Below are 23,277 nucleotides of genomic sequence, written 5' to 3' on the forward strand. Positions count from 1 at the left end.
GTATCCATAGTTCACAAATGTGGTTAGAGGTAACAAAATACTCGACTCTAAGAATTTACCACAAAATTTAAAATAAATTTTGCGGTACATTCTTAGAGTCTCCTTTGTTAAAAATATATATTTACATGCTACATTGTTGCCATTTTGAAAGATTAAAAAACTTCTTGAAAATTACTAATAATTTTCATGAGTTAGGCTAAAAATGATTTACCATAATCTAATCAAACCTTAATAAGTAGGTGACTTATTTTTAGAATAACTATTAAGTATATTTATTAAAAGATTGTATGTATAATAAATATACCAATTTTCTACAAAATGTGCCTACAGTCAATAAAATGCATTATACATTAATTACTAATTGAAACAGAATCCATTGAAATAAATTAAAGACTTGTATAGCACGTCAAAAGCGAATCTGTTACTATGTCAAGTACAATTCAAACACAGTACATCCATATTGTTTTGTAACTATACTTTAAACATGATCGTTTGAACATCCAACCTACAATTTCATACAGTTGAGTCCATGGTTCTTCACCCGTGCGTTATCATTTAAAGCATACGAAATAAGTCGGAAATTTATTTCACGCAATAGCAAGTGACAGAAAGTGGCCACTGCTCCCTATCAAATTCTTTTTTTTTCTAATTTAAAATTTCTCGATTAAATTTAAAACTAGTTCTTGTGCTTGTGAGGTAAGAGTTTTTCCAGCCATAATCTAAAAAACTTCAATAAAACATTTTCTTTTGCGGAAACTTAAACAAAATCATTCCTTAACACTTCAGTGCCCAAGATGACAGTGTGTCGTCACGACGGTTTCATCGTGGTGGTTTTCACCGACGACGCACTAGTGTTGGCGGTAGTACTGCGTTATTAAATGAACTATTTAAGTACGTGGTACCAGCAAAGTGGCGTTTGTTCAAGATGAGCACCGAACGTGTTAACTGTGTTAATGAGGTTAACTAATTTTTGGAAGAAATAATGGCGATTTATAATTTTTAGATGTATTATGCCTGGTTGCACCAACAAATCTTAAGCTCCAGCTTAGACCAGCTCAGCTTATAGATAGTGCCGCTTTAAGTCTCACGGTGCACCATAAATTTCGATTCTTATCTAAGCACTCCATGTGGCAATCCATTGTGGAAAGCTGAAAATTGATTTAAGACTCAATGGTGCAACGCTTATGTTTTGTAAGCTGAGCTTAATGTACTTCTTAAGCTTAAAAAACTGTTGGTGTAACCAGGCATTAAGTACTTGATCTAGGGATAATGCTCAAAAATATATTTATATAAAGATTAGAAAAAGCTATCGCTATAACATTTTATAACCTTTCCCATTTGATTTTTAGGAAGCTCTATCATTTAGTAATATTTCTTTTACAGGTTATTGATTTCGAAGCACAAATCCAACTTCATCTAGTCTAGTGTTAAAAGTGTATTTATAATAATTGTTAACACCAACGACAAACTAGTTATTCACAATAAAAATTTATGATTATATAAAAAAACAAATAAGGACTAAAATTATTTAGTCTCCCCTGTATAATAATATACTCATGTCTAATCAGTAGGAGTGTGATATATAATAAAATAAAAATGAAGAATACTAGTTTGCATTTACCTTCAGTTCTTCGGGTCTATGAAAAAAATTAGGATTTTATAGATTTCTGCGGTCAGTGTCAGATTCAATAAATCGAAATCCAGCTTTGGATCAAGTCGTTCTTGATTAATTCAATAAAGAATGCTCCTTAACTTTTTTACTTTTCTGTTTACTTAAAAGGGGAGGTAATTTGTCGGTAAAGTTTGTTTAGCAGTAAATGGTTGACTTCAAATAGTACCGACTATAAACATCCTGTTTTAACCGATAATAGTATAAAAGGCCCGGTTTCAGGTAAAATTTAAATATATTTGAATGTTTGTTTTTCTATAATCTTAGCAATTAAAATAGATTTAATTTATTTTAAAACTCATTTGAAAACATTAATTTCGGGTATATAAGGCAAAGCAATATATTTTACATCCGTTTTTTTGTTTTTGTCGTCGTAATTATTGTAAATTTTGTGCATCCTTTGCTTTATTATAGGAGTACCGTCTAGTCAGTGTTAATTGTCAAAAGACCAACTTTGCCTACCTCGTTTGCTTATCGCTCCCGACCGGCCTTAACAATTGGCCAAGTCAGATAAATTTAATAATATTTACGACCTCACTAATTGAAGTCAACCATTTACTGCTAAACAAACTATAACGGTATATCAAGTATTTAATGTAACCAGAAACAAAACCAGTCATCAATATATGGAAGCAATGCAACTGTAAATGAAGAGGAAAAATTAGCTTTAACTCCCAAAATTCATGCCTGGCCACAAAACTTTAAGTAACAATCAGTGAATTACTCGATAGAGGGAAAACGGGGCCCCGGATGCAGAAAAACGGCTTAGGAACCTCTGCCAGTGGTATAGAGTGAGCCCCACGACACTTTTGGGTTAGCTGTGTTTAGTAAAAATCATGCGACTGATCGCCAATGTTCTGGGACGACAAGGCACTTACAGAAGAAGAAGAAGATTGCTCAAAAATTACACGGTATAAAGTTGGAAGGCGATTTATTGAAAAAGGCAATAGTTGAAAGTGCAAAAGGTTAAAATAAGCACATTTTACATGTGGATTCACAACCATCATAGTCCAGGGCTCATCTGTTTTGAGATGGAAGTTGAGAGGTGACTCATATTTTTTTTTCAGAAATTGCTTGGAATTAACTCATATAATAATAATTGAGTTATCCTCCCCCTCAAGAAGTTCCGGAAAATTGTTTAAATAATCAAAATGTCAAAAAATGAAGGAAAAATTCGATTTTTTTCTTCGTTTTTTGATTATAACTTTAAAAATATTCACTTTCGAGAAAAGTTGCACTGACATAAAAGTTGTGTAATTAAATTTCCTATAATATAGGATTGGTTAAAATTTTTAAAAATTGTCACCCTTGTTGCAAATAGCAATAATTGCGAAAAAACCATACAAAAACAAGTACATATTAGCATTTTACGTTTTCAACCATTTATGCTACACTTGGGACCTTCATATTTTACCCAGAAAAACTTTATGATATAATAAAACAATACTGTAAATTTCATTAAGATCGGTTCAATAGATTTTGCAAAATAAATTTTGCAACCAACTTTCGCAAAAAAAATTCATTTTTTCAAAATGTTGGAGGACTGACAATAAAGCAGATAACAAGTTGAATTTTTTTTTACATATTATAGAAGAATACTGTACCTTTCATTTGCAGTTTGCAAAATTAAAATCAGTTAACTACTACGGCGTCAGGAATTTTTTTAAATAAACATTAATTTTGGTGCTACGCGCAGGACAGTGGTGTTCGATTCACACAAGTTGATTTCCACCAAAATTTCTTCCAATCTTTATCTCATCTATTATTTTCTTAGTGTATATTTTGTTGTATTTTAATATTTTAATTCCACAAAAATCAAACTAATTTGATTATTGTTTGTGAAATATTGTTTAAACAATTGCATATGTTTAAAAATAATAAACTTTTATTCTCTAAGTTAAAATATGAACAAATTAAGTTTTTGCTAAAAAAGTGTAATTTCAAAGGACAGAGTATGTGTTTTTATTTTGCAATAAACAAATTTATTTATTTATATCGAAATGTACTAAAAATTAAAATTTATCAATCATTATCAAAGGCCATTGGAATGTCCAATCAGAGCAAACGTATCCGCTGTCCTGCGCGTAGCACCAAAAATTAAGGTTTATTTAAAAAAATTCCTGACGCCAAGATAGTTAACCGATTTTAATTTTGCAAATTTATAATGAAAGGTTAATTTTGGTGTTAATTTAATATTACAGTATTCTTCTATAAGTAATTCAACTTGCTGTCTGCTTTATTTTCAGTCCTGTAACATTTTGAAAAAATTAATTTTTTGTGCGAAACTTGGATTGCAAAATCTATTAAACTCATCTTAATGAAATTTACAGTATTTTTTTATTATATCATAGAGTTTTTCTGGGTGAAATATGAAAGTCCTAAGTGTAGCATAAATGGTTGAAATACGTAAAATGCGAATATGTACTTGTTTTTTTATGGTTTTTTTCGCAATTATTGCTGATTTGCAACAAGGGTAACAATTTTTAACTAATCCTATATTGTAGGGAATTTAATTACGCAACTTTTATGTCAGTGCAACTTTTCTCGGAAATGAATACTTTTAAAGTTATAATCAAAAAACGAAGAAAAAAATCGAATTTTCCATTCATTTTTTGACATTTTTATTATTTAAACAATGTTCCGGACCTTTTTGAGTGGAATAACTCAAATATTATTATATGAGTTATTTCCAAGCAATTTCTGTAAAAAAATATGAGTTACCTCTCAACATCCAAATGTACTAATATTTTTACAGATGCTCCCTGGTCCATCAGTAAAACTAGGAAGTAGTTTCTATTTTGTAATAGAGTCAAGTCCTAATAATTAAGTAAATTAGCGATTAATAACATTCTTGTCCTAAATGTCCTTTTCCAATCAATTTTCTATGGAAATTAACACTGTAGTACGTTCATTATCAAGACAAGCTCGGGTGCCTGATCGGTAGATATGTCCTGTCGTCGCAGCTTGAAATTAATTTCTAACCAATGACAAGGTGCGACGACGCTACACACGCACCTCCGTGTCTAAAACTGGCATCTGAGCTTATCTTGAGAACGAACATAGTATAGATTAAACCAAAAAATATGAATTATATTATCTTTAGGTTAGGCGTTTTAGAAGCAAAACAAGGTCTAATTTCATTTTGAGTACATCGAAGTTTAGTTTTTTCAGATTATCAGACGATACTATCAGGAATACCAAATTTGAATTTTGCTTACGTGAAATTTGAATTTATTTTTCGTTCTAATTCTTACGTCTCATATTAACTGTAATATTCTCACTACAAAGTAAGGCATTGTCATTTAGCAGACTTTCAAGGTAGATAACAAATTAGCAAAAAAACAAAAAAATTACCAACTAAGATCACTAGCCAGTTGTGTCTGAGTTTAGAGAACCGACTATATCCAACAAATCACATATGCTAGATATCCAAAGGAAAGGAATATGGATAGTCCATACTTCAAAGCAAAAAAATCCTATTGCCTAATCTATTGGTTAAGATGGCCAGAAGATAGACGTTTCCATCCAATAGCGGAATATAATATCAATAGGGAACTTGCATAAAATTTTAAATTCGAAAAAAAAAGTTATAAATCACAATAGAACATAATTTAAAACATGTATCAAAGATAAAAAAGTTTTATTTGGCTTTCGTTTGGCCCCTAAAGACGATTAAAAATTAAAATTATTCCAGCCAGGCCAAAACGCGTCGTGACGTCATCCGTTTATATATTTACATTCTTCCAACAAAGTAAACAGAATTTTAAATTAGACGTTATAAACATCAGTAGAAAATACAGTTATGTGACGTTACAAGTGTTTTTGATCGTTTGAACTATTCATAGAAAACTTGTACTTTTACAAAATGGTTTTATTTTCCGTAGTAAACCTTCTTTCCTTTCCTTCAATAACTATATCAAACTTCAATGTCAACAAACTGGTATATATTATTACAATGACATACGATAAATGTTTATAAATATAAATATTTTTCCTTTATTCCGCGACGAGGTATACCCAAGTAGGTGGAGGCCAATAAACTAAAGCAGAAGAATATAGAATACAAAAGACTTTAAATTTGTACTTCTAAGTTATTATGAGTTTTTGAATCGTAAAATTTTGGAAATCTCATTTTTATACAAAACTGAACATTATTATGTAATAAAAAAAATGTGCAAGTTCCCTATTGACATATCCAGAAGTTAACAAGTATCTTCTAATATTTGTAAGAAGAACATTCTGGCCCCGAAATCTCCAAGAGTAGTATCAAGAGATATCTGTTAAACAAATATGATCGCCTACATTCGATAATCGGACATAGTGTACTGCAAAAAGAACTTGTTTTTGCTTCTACTTTAACTTTGTAACAAGCGCTTTGCAAATATTTCGTAAAATTAAAAAAGCCATGCTACGCCCGTGCCTTTACCACCATACCAGTAAAAGTAAATCGTTGTATTAGGTATATATAGAAATTAATTTAAAAAGATAAGCCATTACTCAAATTTGGCAATAAAAATAGTTTATTAACTTTCAGTATATAAGGAAAGAAGTTTGGACTTGCTCTATTTTGATTTTTTTCATAGACCCAGTTCCCTCAAGTCTGTAGATATTGGACTGAAACAGTTTGACAAACTCGGTGACTGCTATTACAGCCAAGACATAACAAATATTTAATAATCATTCCTACTCCTTGTTGTCTGCATGCATGTCCATAAATTGCATGTTTATGAAGGCTAATAAAATTAATTTAACCCGCGAGCAGTCGCGCCGTCAGATAAAATCTAACATTTTCTCTATTTTCGCGATAACTTGATGAAAAATTTTGCAATTTTGAAAAAAAAATTTAAGTGTCTCGAGGAAGGGTGTAGTAATGCGTAGGTATTTTTTTATTCTTCTTTTTGTGGAATTTATGACTTAGGGGAGAGCCAATTAGCTTTAATAATTGAAGACACAAGTGCATGAAGGGTCTATGTGACAAATTTTTCAAAACATGTTTTTTATGTTAAAAGTAAGTTGTTTGAACCTAAAAATCTTTCAAACAAGCCAAACACGTTTTAAAATTAATATTTTCTAAGTTACTAGAGCGTAAAGGATCTATGTACACAGTAAATTTTAAAATGTAAGTGCATAAAGGATCTATGTACACTTTTTATATAAAGTGCGGTGGAATAAGTGTTGCCCCCCCTGTTAACTTGTTTATTTTAAGAATATAAGCAAAACGCTCGGACAGGTCGATTTTTAAACTAACCACAGTATATTATAGCATCAACGTTTCGAACTTTTAGGCGATCCCTCTTCAGGTGACAGCCATAACTTTGGTTTTTTTAGATGGTAAAGTACATCATGTGACACCTCATTTAACAGCTTTTGAAATACTGATTTCAAAAATGTATAATACTTTAATCCTTTTTGAGATCGTAGGCGCAAAATTTCGCTCGAACACTTTTTAAACGCATTTATTTTTTTCGAATTCTGAGAAAACTAATAAGTATTTTTGAAAAATTTAAACGCAGAATGAAAGATTATATTAGTACCAAGGGCTGACAGTCCCTTAGAATAAACAAAAAGTTTCTTTTGAATGATATATTTGAAATTAAAAATCACACTAAATTTTCTCTTTTTTTCACCACCGTGACTTATTAAAATAAACATTATAGGAGTTCTCAGGGACTTTGGACCATCGAGAATACTGTAATATTTCATTCTGCGTTTAAATTTTTCAAAAATATTTATTAGTTTTTTCAGGATTCGAAAAAAATAATTGCATTTAGAAAGAATTCGACCGAAATTTTGCGCCTACGCTCTCGAACAGGATTAAAGTATTATACATTTTTAAAATCAGTATTTTAAGAGCTTTTAAATGAGGTGTCACATGATGTACTTTCCCATTTAAAAAAATCAAAGTTATGGCTGTCACCTGAAGAAGGATCGCGTAAAGTTCGAAACGTTGATGCTATAATATACTATGGTTAGTTTAAAAATCGACCTGTCCGAGCGTTTTGCTTATATTCTTAAAATAAACAAGTTAACAGGGGGGCAACACTTATTCCACCGCACTGTATAAGAAATATATAATAAATATTTTTTTTAATAGTGTTAAAAAATATATTCGTTTTAGGACTACCTATCCTATAAATATAGTCTATTTAGATCTTATAGTTAAAAAGTTCTAGTATAAAAACTTTGACTTCATTGTTCTCGATAACTTGCAAATGTCACATAGACCCTTCATGCACTTGTGTCTTCAATTGTTAGAAATAATATTTCTAACATAGCAAGTAAATAAAAATACTATAAAATAAAAATTTGTTGTAAATTCGTATTTAAATTCGTATTGTGAGATAAAATCTAGCACGCGACTGTTCACGTTACAGAAGTGAGCGCGACTGCTCCCGGGTTAACTAAACTTTGTAAGATGAAATTTGAAAACTGCGCAACAGAGAAAATGAACATTTTAAAATTCTTTTTTTATTAATATCTTGACTTAAATATGTACAAAGATGTTTGTAAATACGAGGGTCATTTTTAAAATAAGATTCCCTCCGCCGCTGAGAAAGAATGAGGCGTGCTAGAAAAAATCTGGCAACACTGCTTTACATATCAATTCTCCCTCTTTCCTACCCCACCAGTTTCGCCTCGTTGCAGTGCTCAGTATCGGTCTAGCAGCGTTCGAAGATGGAGGTCATAGTCGTACCGCCAATGTGAAATTCATGCTGTGATAAGTTTTTTAAATGCAAAATCGATATTTATTGTCAGTTAATCAAAGTTTATGGGTAAAAGTGCATAGGTATCTGTTCAAAATGCTCGCAAATGGTGTAGAGAATTCAGTGAATGCCGAGTGAAAAGACTTCAGATTCATCGTGAATTTCCATTCGGTCTTCACTGAATTCTCTACACCATTTGCGAACATGTTGAACAGATAATATGCACTTTTACCCACAAACATTGATTAACTGACGATGAATGTCAATACGTGAGATCCATTTTGCATTTAAAAAACGTATCACAGCATGAATTTTACATTGGCGGTAACAGCGACCGCGACCTCTATCTTCGAAGGCTACTAGGCCGACACTGAGCAACGCAGCGATGCGAAAGTGATGGGGGTAAGAGAGAAGGAGAGTTTATGTGTAAGACAGTGTTGCCAGATTTCTCCCAGCACGTCGCATTCGTTTTCAGTGGCGTAGGGAATGTTATTTTACGAACAACCCTAGTAGCAAGATTTTACCTGTAATAGCAGTCACTGTTTGTGAAACAACACACTAAGAAACGGTAGCATGCATTTTCAAAATTCTCCTGTTATATTTTCCTTTTAAAATAACTACTTGATGACTGATAGTGCCTTTTGTTTCTTATTTTGTCTTAGTGTTTTTGCTAACTTTAGATAATGCATAAATTTTCGTTGGAATACTTTCATATTTTGATGTAAAGAATCTTTTAATAAAAACTAGGCTTCAAATAAAAAAAATGTGCGTATGTCTTTAATATTTTTGACGTTTAAACGTTTTATGTTATCTCACAAAGAGAGTTTTCGTAATTTTAAATCAAAAGAGTGAAAAATCGCTATAATATCAATATTATTTTTGGAAGGATGAGTAGCCTTTGGAAGGTTGAGCAGTGGATGAGAATTGCCAAGAGTAGAAATCGATGGAAGCAAATGGAAGAGGCCTATATCCAGCAGTGGACGAACACAGGTTGAAGAAGAAGATCAATATTATAGCTTTGTTGCAAATATTCAGTTTTAGAAATGAAATATTCCACACTGTTATAGCTCGGTGAATTTGATTAAACAGACTTTCAATCATCTTTTTCATAACTAATTTACAATATTGACCCACCAAGCTACAAGCTACAAACTAGATCCACCATGCTACAATCTAGATCCACCTTCAACCGGATAGGGGCCTTCTTCAAGTCCTCTGTCCGTTTTTATGGTGGAATCGTAGACCTTGAACAAATATATTTGTTAGTTTGTTATTGGGAGAAGAAGCATTTACATTTATATGCAGAAGATTGGTAGCATTTGAGATGTGGCTAAATCGGAGAATACTAATTGTCTTAGATACGGCCACTTGGGAAGTCAGTGTAGGAGTCAGCCAAGATGTAACAGATGCCAAGAACATCATAATTTTGAAGATTGTACGAAAGTTGAGTTCACACAAGTATGTTTCAGCTACGAGAATACTTAAGATCCTGTGGCCTGACCAATTCACAAATGAGGAAGTCCTCAGAAGAGTGACGAAGAACCAAGAGCTACTGACCACCATCTTTCGAAAGCCACAATTCTTTGGACATATTATGCGAAGTCAATCCAGCTATGCCTTCCAACAGCCACTCTGCAAGGAAAAATATTTGAAACAGGAAGAAAAAGAACATCCTGGTAAAGCAACTCAGAACCTGGTTCAACACAACATCTGTGCAGCTTTTCCACGCTGCTGCAGATAAGATAAAGATTTCCATGATGATCGTCAACATTTGTCGCGGATAGGCACATCAAGAAGAAACCCATTTAAGTTTGGTGGTTGGGTTGATATACTCTTATATCATCATCGCTTGTCTCATCCTGCCCACCTTCAATATTATAATTTATCCAAAAAAATTAAGACGCTAAAAAACCGAGAATGCCCGTGCTATATGTATATATTCACATAGCGCGCCTAGTTTTTAATAGATCATTCTTACCAAACCAAAAAAATTATCTCGAAGATATGAAAAACAAGACATGGATGTTAAATGAGTGTATCTATTTTCACAGTATTAAGTGTCTTTATATACTATCTAGATCGTGTGCGAAGCAAAGTATTGTAGGCCGGTTTTTGTTAGTGTTCATTCGATATCATCATTTCAAAAGGTAAAAAATACCCGAAAAATGTTCTAAGTACTTAAAAGTATGTTGAGAAAGACATTCAAATATAAAATTTAGCAATATTTGGTCACTCTAATGATCGCTGATGTCGAATAAACATCGGTTTAACCATTTCTGATAGAGATTTACAATGTATTCCTATTTAGAAGAAGAAGAGACTGATTTTGGATGTATAATTAAAAAATAAGAAAAGATGCTGTGATATTTAATCTTTAATTGTGTTTTTAATATCTTCGAGATTACAAGCAGAGTAAAGCTTGATGCAAGAAAAAAATTCATTTGATAAATTTAAGCTTTTACATTAGTTATTAGGAAATTATGGTCAATCTAGCGATGCCATAGATTCTTAAATATTTGGACAAGAAGTAGTACAATATTATGCTTTTAATTTCCAAGTTACCACTGCACCAACTATAATACTACCTTCTTTCACAAGATAAGCTCGAGAGACGTCATCGATGGGTGTGTTGTGTCGTTGCAGCTTGTCATTGGTTGAAGATTAATGTCTAACCAATGACAAGCTGTGACGACCCGACACGCTGACCGATCAGTATCACCTCGAGCTTATCTTCTGGGTCTTTATTCCGTACTCAGTTGTCCTAAGAGTTGGATGCCACTCTATTTACAAATTATAGTATAAGTTACGAGTTTTCTGCGTCGCACATAGGGGTATTTGACCGATCTGGCTGGCCAAAAGTCTATTTTGTCAAACATCTTTTGGGATAACATAAACTACGTGTTCTATTAGCCCGATAGTTGCTATACACTGGGCAAAATCTTTCCCGGTCCCACGATATCGCCTACTCAGGTAATATCCAGTCAAAACTTGACCATCATCGTTCATAGTGTAAACGATTTTCGCTATTAAAGTGTGATCGCTAAGTTTGAGATTAAATACTATTTACTGGGTGATTGTTACAGTGTAAACAATTATGGATCTTGAAAATACAGGTAAGATCACATATTAATATGTGTAATTTTATACTATATTTGTACAATGCGGTTTCTAAGCAGCGTATTGAACTTTATCATTTTTTTGTTTAAAATTTGATTTGTTTTTAAAATGCTAAAAGAAATTAGTTATACTTCAGGGTGCTTCCCGGTCATATTTTTTATTGGGATGAATTTGATAGGCCTCTTGAAATATGATGGTAGAGAAATCACCTGCTATTTTTTGCTCTTTTTCGTTATATTTACATTTAAATTGAGGTAGTCGTAAGAACCAAATTGCACAAACCTAATTTTTTTTCAGCTGTTAACACAACTCTTGTTTGTTTTAGACATGATAAGTGGTTCAAATTACAGAGTTTTTTCTAGAAAAAGATTATACGATAAAATGCAAGAACAAAACTTGCCGAATTTTAAGCAAAAATAAATTATTTAGAAAATGAGCTTTTAACACATGAAGATTAGAGTCAAGACCAAATAAAAGAGTTGAAGCGTAAAAGCGACTTTATAAGATGGTCAAAAGCTAATAGACAGCCAGCCAAATTCTTAGAAGCCACATAAGCCCGAAATAAACATTTCAGGATGTACCGTAACAGCTTTGCACGACAATTTTCAAGGGTGGAATGCAATCTAGACTTCTGTTAAGCTCTGATCCTTTAATAACTTGTTTAAGACCAAAACAGACAAAATCCTCAAAATCTTTTTCAAAGGAAACTATCGAAAAGTTCATTCCAGCTGATTTAGACGAAAATGTTAATAAACTCGGACTCCGAAGAACTAGCTGAAGATGAAGCAGATGACTCAGAAGAACCATGGAATTTATCGTCTAGTTGATGTTATTTCAATTTAATTACAATTTTTTATTACATTTACAGTTGCATTTTTGTTTATTTTTGCTTGTACATAAAAATATTCTATACCTACTCGTTTTTTTTTTTAATAAACTATCAGAGATAATTTCCTTTCATGCAAAATATTAAAAGAAACATTAAAATTAAATAATAACACGATAAATCATTTTGGCCAGCCAGATTGATGAAATACCCCTATGTGCGTCGTTTGGTTATCATTTCTGAGACAAAGTGTCAATCCTGCTTTATTTTGAAAGTTCTGGGTTGTTTATCTGTTGATATTACTATTATAAAATTCATATTAGCCTTAGTATTTTAACTCAGTTGAATTTTGTTCTATGGTCTTTTGTTTTCATTCATTTTGTCGACCTACTGATTAAAAAGCGCACCACATGGAAGTCAAAAACTAAAAGACCAAAGGGAAGACCCAGAGTTATGGAGGACCAGGTGATGAGGGACATCAAAATCCTGAAAGTAAGAAACTAGGCACATGTCGAAATAAGTGGAAAAAAATTGTAACGAAAGCCAAGTCATACAACAAACTGTTGACAATATACAAGAAGAATGAAGAGTGATTCACCACAATAAGCGAATCAGAGAACTCTAAGTAAGAGCGGCAAACATTCCATCCGGATTGAAAAGCCTTGATAATAATGATTTTATAAAAATTAGTAAAAATTTCATAATTTCTAGATGCCAACAGTAAGTTACATAGATTTTTTCCAGAATCTGTTCATTTTTACGGTAGGTTGGCTGCTACAGTAATCTCCAGCTTCAAAAAACCATCGAAAGATTCTCAATTTCGTACCGTTTGAGTCCAACAGGTGTGGCGACCGATCACGGCACGATACTTCGTTAAAAATCAATAACTTCTCAGTAATAATGGTTGGTTCTTCCTATACAGCTGTTATTTTACCTAATCTATCGACCCTCATCCTTTTTTCGGGGTTGAGACCGGCACTAAAGATGTCAAATCTCAAAAAAAAATGCCCAGGTGCGGAGTGTGCATATCTTCCAAATATTGTCTACTTATTTTGACCAAAAGTTTCATTCTTAAAAATATTTATGATTTTATTGAAGCTTAAATTTATCAAAATTACAATCAAAACTGGATGTATAAAACGCATAATATCGGATATTTAGCAGTCTGCTTTTTACGATGCCGATATTTTTTAAATTGCATCAGTTACTGCCTCATCCACCCTCAAGCAAGACTATGATTTAGGAAACCAGGGTACACACTTCAGTCTCAACCAGTCCGTAGTGCGAAAATGGCTCTTAACATTTGTAAAGTTTGTTTTAAGAATTAAAATTCTTGCTAATTCCTAGAGTTAAAAATATGTAGTGATTTATTTTGTGTATTTAGTAGTAAATATTCAGGGTTATTACAGATTGCGTAAGACATTTAAATACAGATCTTTCTAAAAACAATCACAAGCAATGATGAAAGGAAAATTCTCCTGTTAATGATCCCATACTAAACCATGAGGAAAGAACCGGGAAAAAAACCTCATACTATCCCGACATGTGGCAAGTATTTGACCTTACATTTAGTTTACTCTCAATATTAACACCAAACTGATTTTATATGTATGTTATTTTAAAACATAAATGATATATACTCGATATGTTATTGATTTACTAATAGTGGTATTTTCTTTCTATTGATTTTTCTGATGGATATTCTTAAGTCTTAAGTTGTTTTATGTAGTCTAATGAACTATCTTCCAATAAAGTCGTCCCAGGAACATAACTCATAAATATTGGCAATATCATTTTAAAGTCATCTACTTTAAAATGTATAATATATGTCTGAATTGTCAATATGAATGAGTCACATAAAATTAAACTACTAGATTTTTTACCAAGTAACAAAACCATAATTTGTTTAATTTATGAGAACGATTGTATTTTGAAAACGATTTCTGCAGTGAAAATTAAAACGTCAAATAAACTTGATTTTAAAGTAAAATTGTGGTTTATTCCTAACAAAAATAGTAATTTCGTTAAGATGTCACAAGAAAACAGCTTCAGATCAATATGAAAAAGTTTATGGTTGTAGATCTGCTACATGAATTGTCTAAATTTTCTTCATTCTCCACATAATCAAATACATCATCACTGTTTCGTTGTCTGTAGTTGTTTTGACTACATAATCCTGGGATGACTTGAGAAACAGATGCGCCACACAAAATGGAATAACTTTCTATTCCGATATACCTACTTCAAAAATGAATGAAAGCATTTGGATTTACGTATTTGATGGTGCCCATAAAGCAGTCTGAATATCCTATTATTTACAACTAAAGACTATACCTTCGTTAATATCTAGCAACTGGCCTGTTGAAAAGTAGCTTTCCTTCCTAATATTTGAAATTATCACTATAATATCTTTACTTCACTAGCTTTTAACGAAATATTGATGATTACAGCAAAAGTATCTGTCTTCATAGAAGTGCATTAGTATCTAGATTTTCATGAAATATTCATTTTTAACCGGAGGCGGCAAAACTAGGACACACTATGTATACTTACTGATCAATTTTAGGGACCCATCATACATATTTCAAGCAAACAGTTTTAAAAATGTTGCGTCTAGCATGAACATTGTTTAAACATTTCAACAAAGGCCAGCTATCTAAAAGACTCGTTAATATTCATCTCAGCAGGTTACTATTATTCGATGTGTGGAATTCCGTAAACAAGGGATCTACCTGTTTTATGAAATGATCCCTTGTTTATGTAATTTCACATCTCGAACAATAACATATCGCTGAGACTAATATTATTGAGTTTCTTAGCTGGTACACAAATATAGATCAACCACATGAGCATAACGCATCATGTGGTTGATCTATATTTTAAAATGAACATATTGATGAAATGCGCAGATTTTTAAATTGGTTTTCTTTGTAATTTATATCAATTTCATTGATTTCTTAAACGATGTTTTGCCGCCAATATATTAAATTCACTATCAATGAAAGTACAAAAACTGAAGTTCAATGTTAGAATTGTTTTAACTAATTTTTAAGTTGTATGTATTGCCTGTAAGGATATCTATAAATGCTCATAATTTTATCTATAAAGTATATAATAATATGACAACTAAAACAATTGCTTACTCTATTGTAAAAATTGCCCATTGAAATAATAGTAAAGAAATTATAAATCTGTGTTACTTTAGTTGGTCAGCAATTTAGTTTAATAGTACTTGGATGACCGGTTTCGAACAATACAATTTTGTGCTCATTTTCAGGGGTCCCGGGTAATGTTACTTAATCGCTAAAATAAAAATTACATTTGTTGCTATTCGCTATGTGCAAGTACTTGGAGGGGATATGAGAAACGATCGTGCGCAAATAGCGGAAAAATCTTGCAACTGTCTTAAATAATTCTTATGGTCAATTGAAATTGTCAAATTGATGTATATTTCATACCTACTGTCATTGAAGAAGAAAAATTATATGTTGCTCCACAATATTGATATGATATGCAATTATTACATAAAAGTAAATTTAATTAATAATTGTATTTGGCTTGCAGTACTGCATTTTAATAAAATTGTAATACTACATAGAATTCTTTACCTTTTAATAACATAACCTCAATCTTACTTTTTCTTCTTATAATTGTTTGGGCTATGGCCTTGACAATTATCCAGCAATCAGGACTAATATAATTGGCCAATATAATTAAAAAAGTGCGAAAAATGTTGCCGAGCTATGAAACCAGGTGGCGCTTTTCCGAACTTGCACGGTCCCAATAACTTAAGTTATGCCAATATTAGGTGTATTTAATTTTGAGGAGTATATTGCAAGTATAATTACATTACAGTACAAGAGATGTGGTCCGTGGTAAGCATACCATACTCTTGATAAAGCCAAGGCAGTGTTTATTGGGATAAAACTTTTTAGCAGACCGATGTTTGGGACAAATATACTTAATTTTACACTTTTTTTTTCTTTTAGCGGTTAAGTATCTTTATTGGGGATCTGAAGATGAGCAGAACATTGTGATAGTCGAAAACGGTCTTTAAGTTGCTATAAAACTGATCGTAAAGCTGGGTGCCAATCACACTCGACAGCGAGATGAGTTCCCTGCTCTTTCCTGCAAGAAAATAACTCTACTTCTGGATGACACCGTTATTTTTGCTCGACAGCAAATATGTTAAATATGATAAACAGTGGGAAAATATGAAATTAAACCAAAACTGAACAGAAATACTAGAGGTCATAATTCTGCATATTTTTCTTATCTTCTTTCGCTCATTGTTTTCATAGAATTTTCGATAGCCTTAAATTTTTGGCTGTCCAGACTGTTGTGGCTCGCTATCAGAGTTTTCCTTCTCTCGGTATGTGCCCTTATCAATTCAATATCTATGTTGTATACTATTTTTCCTGTTATCTTTCATTATTGACTTTGAAAAGGCCTTTGATAGTATGAACTGAGATCAAATGTAGATGATTCTGAAATTATATGGATTACCGATGAAATACATCAACCTGGTTAGATTATTCTACAAAGGATATAGAGCCAGACTGGAACATGCGGGAGAAGTGGTAGAAGATACAAAACGGAGTTAAACAAGGATGTACACTGTCCCCGCCACTATTCCGAACCATAACGAATTGGATCATGAAGAAACTAAGTGACAAAAAAGGTATGAAGTGGAACTTACATAACCAGTTGGAGGACATGGAGATGAAATTTGTCTCCTAACCGAACACAGAAACCATATGCAGAAAAAGATCTACAAACTTGCAAAATACTTTAATCTAATAGCTCTTAAGATAAATACAGAAAAAATGAAGCTTTTAAAAAACCAGAACCAAGTAACTAAAATTAGCCAGGTAACATATAGAGAAAACAATACTCCATACCATAAGGAGGGAAGACAGTAGAGTGAGGGAGGGAAGACAGTAGAGTGAGGGAGGGAAGACAGTAGAGTGAGGGAGGGAAGACAGTAGAGTGAGGGAGGGAAGACAGTAGAGTGAGGGAGGGAAGACAGTAGAGTGAGGGAGGGAAGACAGTAGAGAGAGAGAGAGCGTGCGTCTTACTCTTATATTACAAAACCATTATCTAACCGTTTCCTTCCAAATTGAGCCCAGTTTTTTTGATTTATCTTCTCTGAAAGTTTAACAGGAGTAAAATGTTTTTCTGATTGACAATCAGAATGTATTAATTGATAGTGAATACAAATTAATGTATTCTGTAATGTAGTATAACTTATTACCGGCCATCGCACTCTTCATGGCAAGTATGGTAGCTAATTTAGGAGAAAGTCGTTACAACAAAGAATTGTTACGTTAGATTTTAGTCACGTTATTATTAAGTTTATTCAAATGTTTGTGTATTGTTTTCCTTTGAACCTTTATATTTATTATTTAGGTATTTTATAATCCGAAAAGATTGAGTATCTTTTTCATTTAGCAACGATGGCGATGTTTATGATAAAATGTTGTAAACATTAACATGGGATTTCAAGGTTTATCAAAAATTTAGACTGATTAAAAACTTTTACATAATCTTTACTTTTATAAGCTGTTTAACCACTATCTCGATTTGATAAATTCCCAATCCACAACCCACTAATCGCTAGAGTCACACTTAAGCTTAAATATATTAGAAAAATCCAAAAAATTCAAACTGAAAGTTAAAAAACTGAAGGAAGATGGTGTAAAAGAGAAATTCCAACAGATAATATCTAAAAACCTTGATAAAATAGACACAAACACCTGTGAGATCACCAAACAATGGAAAACCCTAAAAACTATCTCCTTGTTCCAGGCAACTAGATGTTAAAAGGGCCGATAAAAATGAAAAATAATTGGATGACCGAGGACATACTGGACATGATGGACCAACGGAAACAAGCTAAGAACGAAGGCAGTCACAAATACAAAATTATTAACAATGAAATCAGAAAACGATAAGAGAGACTAAACCCAGATAACAATATAAACTTGTTTCAAACTTGCAACAAGTTTGATACATCAAACATGAAAGCTTGCTGCAAGATTGCCATGGCAACTTTGCCAACTTGCAGCAAGTTTAAATCAAACTTTCTAGTTACAGTGTGACAAACTTGCATGAAGTTTGTTTTTTCAAACTTGATACAAACTTGATATAACAAACTTGCTGAAGGTTTGTTTTTGTTTTGTTGCATGAAGTTTGTTTTTTTCAAACTGGATACAAACTTGCTTAACTTGATATAACAAACTTGATGAAGGTTTGTTTTTGTTTTGTTGCATGAAGTTTGTTTTGACATACTAGCAACAATTTGAATAAAACAAGGTGAATAAAAAATACAATACAATATATAACTATTAATCGCTCAACTAAAATCTAAAAATACAATATATTGTCTAAAATTATTTATTGGAACTTACATTAAACCTGCTAGCTTCAGATTTCGATTGTGTTCCGATGCTCAGTTTTGTCTATCAGCTCTGAAATAAATAAAAGAAATTGTTATAAATTCTTGCTGTGTGAACAGAACAGAATTATTATTTGCTATTAAAAGAGATAAAAAGATGTTGAAGTAATAATTTTACAATGAAACCTAAAATTTATTTATATATAATATATAATTGATTTTAGATAGTATGTAAATACAGCTAGAAGCTACGAAAAACATAAAAAAACTTACCTCAATTTCACCAAAGCAAAAAAGAATACCAATCTGTAATCACCACAAGCAGGTTGGTCTATGAAAAACTGAAGAAAAGAAGATTCAGCTTAATAATAATATAATTAATAAGTATCTAATATGTAGTCTCGGAGAATTGTACTTTAAATTTAAGTTGTAAAAAACTCGAAAGTAAAATATAACATCTATGAATATAACATAACAACATAGGACATAACCACAAATCACAAATTATCACGGCGTGACAGGTTATTTTTCCCGTGTTGGCAGCCGTCGAGGAAGCTTTTTCCCTCAACTTAATTTCCACTTTTATGATAAAATTCCCTCTTATTTACAAAATCTGAGAAAATATGTTAAATTATTTTCAAATATTTTGATTTTTTTAAATATTTTACTATTTGGACTGGAGCAAAAATTCCCTTTCGAGTTAAATTTTTGCCTTTTATGTTGAAAATCCTCGCAAAAAGGGAAATTTCCCTCCGGTGGCAACACTTTCGTTGGCGTGGGCGTGGCATCAGTCATGGTACCGAACGAAAATCGAACCGAACCGACCGTAACGTGTAAGTCAATAAAATAGATGGCACGCTTGGCGTGGCTGTGCAGCTGTAAAGCTTGCAGCAAAGTTGCTACAAACTTGAATCATCATCTTTGTCATAACAATATTGCAGCAAACTTGACACAAACTTGCCTCGTCATATTTGACGCAGCAATTTAAAATCAAAGTAGAATCAAACTTGCCACAAGTTTACATGCTATCTAGGTACAAACTTACTCTGAGGAAAAATATAAAGGCTACATAAAAACTACGTAAAAACGTTGAAGAAATAGCAGGTTTGCAAAAAAACTATAATACAACTCTTTTAGAAAAAAACGGGAACACCATGATAACGACTGACGAAAAATTAAAACGATGGGAAGAGGAATATACAAGAAGGCGCGGGAAGTTTACCCCATCTGTAGAGGTAGAGGGAATCGGCGCATCTTCCGCAGTTTATTCTGATTCAATTAAGGGCTGCCCAAATATTTCGGGAACGTTCAAATTTTTCAGGTTTGTCTGTGATATTCAGTAATGCAGACTTGTTTTACTTTCCCATTCTTCTCCCCATCGAGCATTTAAGTTAAGATTGAAATGATGTAGCGCTTCAGCGGATGTCAGGAGAAGTAACTTGGATCGAAGATGGCTTCCAAGAATATCGGGAATGTCATTGTAAATTTAAAGATTATGTAAATGTTTTAGTTAGTCTTTATTTATTCAACCTTTATTATTAAACTAATGTTCCTAAGTTAAAAGTCGAACAAATACTCTAAAAGTATATACCTACATATTGTAACGGTTGACCCTCTAACATCTACCTCTAAAACTTTCTTCCGTGTAACGACCGTGCGATGACTAAGAGCAAGTTCACATGACAGTCGCTTAACGCGCTTGTCATGTGAACGTGCCCTAACTATCACTATTATATTTTACCATGTGTTAAGAATTTTTTATTGTTTATTTATTCGTTCTTGCTGAACATAGTAGTGATAACTTGTTATTTTTTATATGTGTTGAAATTCGTGTTTCATTTGTATATCTTAGAATATGGTTTTAGAAATAAAATAAAAGTGGTATCTTCGGTTTACAATTTCTTTGGGAAAATATTCAATTCGACGGTGTAGCTCCAAAACTACATCAAAAATGAATAGTTGCATTGAAGAGGAAAAGGTTGGCTGCTTCAGCAGTAGAAAAATTAGGATAATGATTTTGCTAAATTACGACAAAAAAATAAAATTTTTAATAATTTGATCACTTTTTTCGTACTATCGGTAGATTTCTTGATTTAGTAGCTATAAAAACTATTCTATGGATATTTCTTCAACTTAGTTTTTAAGGAAACTTAGTTTCCTTGACGAATGTGAGATTGCGTGACAATAATACTACCAAAACTGTCTACAACTGAAAAAAGATTTTTTTAGTCATCTTTATTCTGCATTTTTGTATTTCAAACCATTAAAGGTTTTAACTGGAAGACTGATCAATAACTGTAAAAATAGGCAAATGCTCAGAGCATTGATAGTTGTTAATGTTCCAATATTTTTTAAGTGCTATCTCCGTTACAGAGATGGCCACTCAACTTTAGGATCAACTACCTACTCTAAAGAGTTGTTTTAAGCTGCAACCTTAGCATTCTCTGCAAGTCGGCACAAAGATTAAAACTGCCCGATATAAAATATACCAGCTCGGTTCATGGGATATTAAAAATTTTAAATTACTGTCACATGAAAATATCACTAAATTTTCGATCGAGTCATTCACTAGTAAACAGTTTTCCCCTCAATTTTTTTGGTTCTCATTTTCGTAAAACTTAATGAACTTCAAAAATTGATTTTGCTAAAGCTGGTTGTAACTTCCGACGAGCACAATACAGATTTTTTTGCACAATGTAAATCATTTGTTGTCAAATTCGTTAAATTATTGTCTTTATTATTTAGTTTTTTTCTAATTAATTTGGAAGGTTTTTCAAATAAGTCATTTTCAGCCTTTCGTTTTATCCCGTGACTTAAGACTTTTCTTTCTAATAGGTTTTCTGATTCTGGATCATGATTATGATTATGGTTTATACTAGTTGTAATTCGATTCTTATTTTCTCCAATTGTTTTTATGAAAGCTTTGCAATTATCCTTTACACATCTCCACTTTGTTTCACCTGAAGCTAATTTTCATTTTTGTTCTTTAAATTTATAACGTTCACACACTAATAACAATTTTCCTCTTTGACTAAACATTTCACTTATACTTTCGCTTTAAAGATGTCATTATACTCTATTTTGTCTGGATACTGAATTAGCAATTAATTGAAAGATAAATTGATTCCACTACGAGGTGTCGAGCGAGTAACATCGTTCTGTATTTTGTCGTGCTTTGTAAAATATAGTGCAAAAACAGTGACATTAGCGTACCTTCAACTATGTTAAATCCAAACATCTAACCAAGCTTTATCCTATGTATCAGGCCACGGCCAACATTTCCAACCAAGGGAAACTGTTTCTTAAATTCGCAAAGAACCCAAAATTTCTGTAATTCCAAGATAAAATTATTAGTATACCTACTATAAGGAGTAATAATACCTACCTGTTAATCTTCGAGCCGACCTGGGGGTTTTAAAATGTATCAGGGGTATCATAAAGGGCTAAAGGATTATAGTGAGCCGAGATGGGAATACCCCGTTGAAAGAATAGACATGGCTAAATGGGCTTGGGTCGGACATGTCGCCAGATTGACGGATAATAGATGGACCAGAAATATTCTGGAATGGTAATCAAGACAATAGTCATATCGAAGCAGAGGACGATCATCGACTAGATAGATGGATGATATAAAGCGCATCACCACAAATCGAATGCAAGCAGCTTAAGACATAGATATGTGGAACATTTTACGGGAGGCCTACGTTCAGAAGTGGACAAATATACGCTAGTTGGTGATGGTACAAATATTTAGCTATTGCCTATTTTTACAGTATTTATCTGCCTTTATTCATTATGAAAACACATCAGTAGATAGATATTTGAAAGACATTTGGTACAGATCTTCATGGAGTATATTGGTCTTTAACATCCATTTTAAAATCGTTTTGGATCTACACTGTGCCCGCTTAAAATATTAGTGAAATCTGCCTTCAGTCAGCAATATTATCTTAAATAAACCAAGTACACCAGCAAATTTGTAAACCGAATGTATTTGTATAGTTACTTAGTCTTAGTGAACTATTATTGGAAAAAGTTTAAAATCGTCAAAAGTCATGACAGTTTTTACAAGTGAACAAAGACAAAATTATACGTTTCCATTTGTATTGTTCAAGTAATTGTACGAAAAGTAAGATGCATCCGATCCAAAAACTAATATCTGTAAAAAGAATTAGTTGGTAAAATATTTCTTACATTAAAAAATAAGAATTATTGTTGTTGTTTTTTTTTTCACTATTCCTACCCAAATATTTGCAGTGCTCACAGAAATCCTAAGAACTTACAATCACAATATAAATTGTTTTATAGGAGACTCAAAGAAGAAATGTTACAAAAGAAAGCAACTATGAAGAAGGAAAAGCGCTAGAAAGAAAATACAAAGAAAAAAATATAGCAGTTAAAATACAAGCCAAAAAAAGCTGCGCAAGAAAACGACTTGAGAACACAATATTTATTTATTTACGGGCGAACCCATTTTACAAAATAAGTACAATTTTAAAACAAGTACGATAATTTAAAAAAAATCCAATTAACATGTTAAAGGTTTAAAACAAAATAAAACATT

At 32.1% G+C, this 23,277-nt stretch overlaps 1 protein-coding gene across 2 annotated transcripts in view; it reads left to right on the forward strand.

Annotated features, from left to right (window-relative positions):
* The window catches only part of LOC114332949 (stress-activated protein kinase JNK), a 121,311-nt gene extending 98,386 nt beyond the window's left edge, over nt 1-22,925 (forward strand). Inside the window, exon 9 of one of the 2 annotated variants that reach the window (XM_028282755.2) lies at nt 1,384-22,925. In XM_028282755.2, the coding sequence (XP_028138556.1) occupies nt 1,384-1,391 (8 nt within the window). In that variant the 3' untranslated portion in view covers nt 1,392-22,925. The remainder of the gene's footprint in view (nt 1-1,383) is intronic. The other variant, XM_050656319.1, reaches the window with a different exon arrangement.
* Nucleotides 22,926-23,277: the final 352 nt, after the last annotated feature.

This window comes from Diabrotica virgifera, chromosome 7 (assembly GCF_917563875.1).
Source record: "Diabrotica virgifera virgifera chromosome 7, PGI_DIABVI_V3a".
In the NCBI taxonomy this organism is placed as follows: domain Eukaryota; kingdom Metazoa; phylum Arthropoda; class Insecta; order Coleoptera; family Chrysomelidae; genus Diabrotica; species Diabrotica virgifera.